The sequence below is a fragment of the Salvelinus sp. IW2-2015 genome, linkage group LG14, assembly GCF_002910315.2.
Source record: "Salvelinus sp. IW2-2015 linkage group LG14, ASM291031v2, whole genome shotgun sequence".
NCBI lineage: Eukaryota > Metazoa > Chordata > Actinopteri > Salmoniformes > Salmonidae > Salvelinus > Salvelinus sp. IW2-2015.
In genome coordinates, this window is record NC_036854.1 from 4,053,743 (window position 1) to 4,058,127 (window position 4,385).

The 4,385-nt window shown below is 42.3% G+C and overlaps 1 protein-coding gene across 2 annotated transcripts in view; it reads left to right on the plus strand.

The window, feature by feature from the left end:
• The window catches only part of LOC111972546 (myelin transcription factor 1-like protein), a 41,244-nt gene extending 40,144 nt beyond the window's left edge, over positions 1-1,100 (plus strand). Inside the window, exons 9-10 of one of the 2 annotated variants that reach the window (XM_070446465.1) lie at positions 536-646; positions 1,012-1,100. In XM_070446465.1, the coding sequence (XP_070302566.1) occupies positions 536-605 (70 nt within the window). In that variant the 3' untranslated portion in view covers positions 606-646; positions 1,012-1,100. Of the gene's footprint in view, positions 1-535; positions 647-945 lie in introns of both variants that reach the window. The other variant, XM_070446464.1, reaches the window with a different exon arrangement.
• The last annotated feature ends 3,285 nt before the right edge of the window (positions 1,101-4,385 follow it).

The following is a 4,385-nucleotide window of genomic DNA, read 5'->3' on the forward strand; positions in this document are numbered from 1 at the left end:
GCCAAAATATGTATCTTGCGAAAGCTCCGGCTTTGCAATAAAAGAACTAGGCCATAGGAAATACATAAATCAATACGTGGGGCTCCATTTTATACCTTAAAATGTGCAATTCTTTTAAATCAAAGCCAAATTTAGTTGACTTGATAGTGGTCTGTTATCGCGAGAGGCAGACTGTAGGCACGTGTGTGTGTGGGGGATTTATGTGTCATGTGGCAGTGGGTTGGTGTGTATGTGTGTGTGTGTGTGTGTGTGTGTGGTGTGTGTGTGTGTGTTGTGTGTGGTGTGTGTGTGTGGTGTGTGTGTGTGTTGTGGGTGTTGTGTTGTGTGTGTGTGTGGTGTGTGTGTGGGGTGTGTGTGTGTGTGGTTGTGTGTGTTGTGTGTCTGTGTGTGTGTGTGTGTGTGTGTGTGTGTGTGCGGCATACAGTACATGTGCGCGTGGGGTGTTGCATAGCGCATTGTGTTTGTGTGTGCATGTGTAGTGTGAGTGTGTTCTGGCTAAATTAGGCCTCACTCCATTGTGTGAATGCTGTTGCAGTCTCTCGGGGTGCCCCATTCGCGCGCTGCAGAGAAGATGGTTAAATCCAGGAGAAGCACATCCCATGTGACGGGGCCCCAAGTCCAGCCAGGCTTCAGATCGTGTGCTGAGGTACTCACTCACACCCTCATCACATGACCACCACTCCCAGGCCTCCCCGCTCATCCCAGTGCATTCCTGTAGCCGTGAATGTAAACACTGACCTCCATCACTCTCTCTGCTTTCAATCCTATCTTCATATAGATGTAGAAAGAACAATAGAATGCCTACCGTAGCAGCGCTTATGATTCATGCTCTTACAAATGAAGTCCCCCTAGTGGTTCAGTGAGGACGTGCACCATGCAGACAGTCAGACGCTCTCACCGCGTGTTACACAAACACGCCCCCCCCTGTCCATGGTTATCTTCCAGGCCAATGTGCTTTGTGAAACAGCTGGAGATCCCACAGTACGGTTACAAAAATAACGTGTCCACCAGCACGCCGCGCTCCAACCTGGCCAAGGAGCTGGAGAAGTACTCCAAGACCAGCTTCGACTACGGCCAAGGCTACGACAGCCAGCACCACGTCTACAGCAGGGGGAAGACAGGCCTGGCCCCCAAGGCCCACGGACGGGACACGGACACCTCACCCAAGGGATATGATGGTAGGGAACGACTGCTTGTGCGCTCTGATGCATGCACGCACGCATGTTGGCACACACACACACGAATGCACACACACACAAACGAACACACACATAATTCCTCAGATTCTAGATCTATGCTTTGACAATGTTATAAATATGTTGAACAAGTGATAGACTCTACAGAAGCTCTACTCGACACTTATACAACGCAGATGAACTATTGAAATACATGCCTAAAACCAATGTTTTTATTTCCATCAATTTGATTTTGCATAGTTCACAATTAGAGAGAACAACCCCAATCTGGATTGGAGATGAACATAGAACACAACCCATTTGTTTGATTCATTTCGGAGCTGCTGGTTGGAAGGTTTTTGTCTCAGCTCCCTGTAATGTGGATGTGTTCAGGGCTTCTGCATTCCCCGCTCGCTCACACACTCTGCTGCCTGCAAGCCCTTACTGCCAAGACCATATTCACACCACTCCCATCCCTCTTGCTTGCGCTCTCTCTCTCTCCCTCTAGCTCTCTCCTCGTGCTCTCCATCTCTGTCGCCCTCTCCTCTTTCTCCAACCAAGAGCACAATCATTTGCTCTCACACAGCATTCACCATGGAGCAAACCTTCCATTGAAAGACTTCCCTGTAGGTGTCAGTAATTATCTATCTATCTATCTATCTATCTATCTATCTATCTATCTATCTATCTATCTATCTATCTATCTATCTATCTGTCTATCTGTCTATCTGTCTATCTGTCTATCTGTCTGTCTGTCTGTCTGTCTGTCTGTCTGTCTGTCTGTCTGTCTGTCTCTCTGTCTGTCTGGCCTTCTAAATGTATATGTCATGTCTTTCTATACATCTCCATTTCAATATTTCATATTGTTCTTTTTGGGGGGTAAAATCTGGCCTTCTGCTTCGGTATCATTATTGTCTGTTACTGTATACATGTTCTGTATGTGTGTTCTGTATGTGTGTTCTGTATGAAGAACAAATCTACAGAACACTCATAGCAGAACATGTAATACAGAACACCACATAACAGAACACACATACAGAACCACTCATACAGAACACTCTATACAGAACAACATACAGAACACACAGAACAGAAAACACATAACAGGAACATGTATACAGAACACACCTTATATACAAGAATCACACATACAAACACACAGTAAGAAACACACACTACAGAACATGTATTACAGAACCCTCATACAGAACACTTCATACAGAACACACATACAGAACATGTATACAGGCACACCTCCATGCCAGAACACAATACAGAAACACACATATCAGCAACATGTATACAAGAACACTCAATACAGACACACTTCATAACAGATACACACCATGCAGAACAACACAGTACAGAACATGTATACAGACACACTATACAGAACACTCATACAGAACCACACATACAGAACACAACATACAGAACATTATTCACAGAACAACACCATACGAACACACATACAGAACACAAACATTACAGAACATGTATTCAGAACACACATACAGAAACATGATTACAGAACACACACATGCGGAACGACACACATAAGGAACACAACAATACAGGAATCACAAACATACGGAAAACACCAACATACATGAACATGAATTCAGGAACACACTAATTACAGAACACACAACAGAACACACATACAGAAACACACATACAATAAATGTACTATAGAACCACACATACAGAAACATGTATACAGAACAACACATTAGCAGAACATGTAATACAGAACACACATACAGAACATGTATACAGAACACGGCATACCAAGAAACAACACATTACCAGGATCATGGTAATAACAGAACACACATAAGGACACCATGTATACAGAACACACATACAGAACACACATTACCAGAACACTCATTACAGAACATGTATACAGAACACACATACAGACATGTATAACAGAACACACATACAGAACACACATACAGAACATGTGTATACAGAACACTCATACAGAACAGCTCCATACAAGTAAATACATGTTATACCACCAACCATCTCAATAACAGAACCACTCATACAGAACAGTGTATTACAGAACACAACATACAGAACACACATACAGAACACACACTACAGAAACACTCATGACAGAAACACTCATACAGGAGAGCCTACATCATACAGAATCACACATAACAGAATGCACGACATACAGAATGCGCGATGTATACAGGACACACTCATACAGAACATACTATACAGAACACACATACAGGACACACATACAGAACCACACATACAGAACAGCTGTATACAGGACACTCATAAAACACTCAATACAGCAACACCACATACCAGAACATGTCATACAGAACACTCATACAGCACATGATACAGCAGCACTCATTACAGAACACTCATACAGAGACACACATGCAGTAACACACAATTACAGAACATGTATAACAGGAACACTACATACAGAACACTCATACAGAACACACATACAGAACACACAGTACAGAACATTGTATACAGAACCACAACATACCAGAACCACACATAAGAACATGTAAGCAACAGAACAACTCATACAAGAACACTACATACAGAACACCAACATGACAGAAAACACACATTTACAGAATCCATGTCATACAGAACACACATACAGATACATGTAATTTACATGGACACTCCATAACAGAACACTACATACAGACAAACACACACTAAGAACATGATATACAGGAACACTCTATACAGAACCACTCATACAGAACACACATACAGAACACACATTTCACAGAAGACACATACAGAGCCACAGATACAGAACATGTGCTACACGAACACTCATACAGAACACACATACAGAAACCATGTATACTAGAACACTCATACGGAACACTCAATTACAGAAAAACACACATACAGAACACCACATACAGAACACTCGATACAGAACATGTATACCCAGAACATACACACTTAACAAGAATACAATGTATACAGAACACCCACATACAGAAACACTCACTAAAACAGAGAACACATCCATACAGGAACAACACATACAGAACACTCATACAGAACATGTTATGACAGCAACACACATACAGAACGACTGCTATACAGAACACACATACAGAACACACATACAGAAACATGTGTGATACGAGAAACAGCTCATACGGAAACACTCATACAGAACACACATATAGGAACACA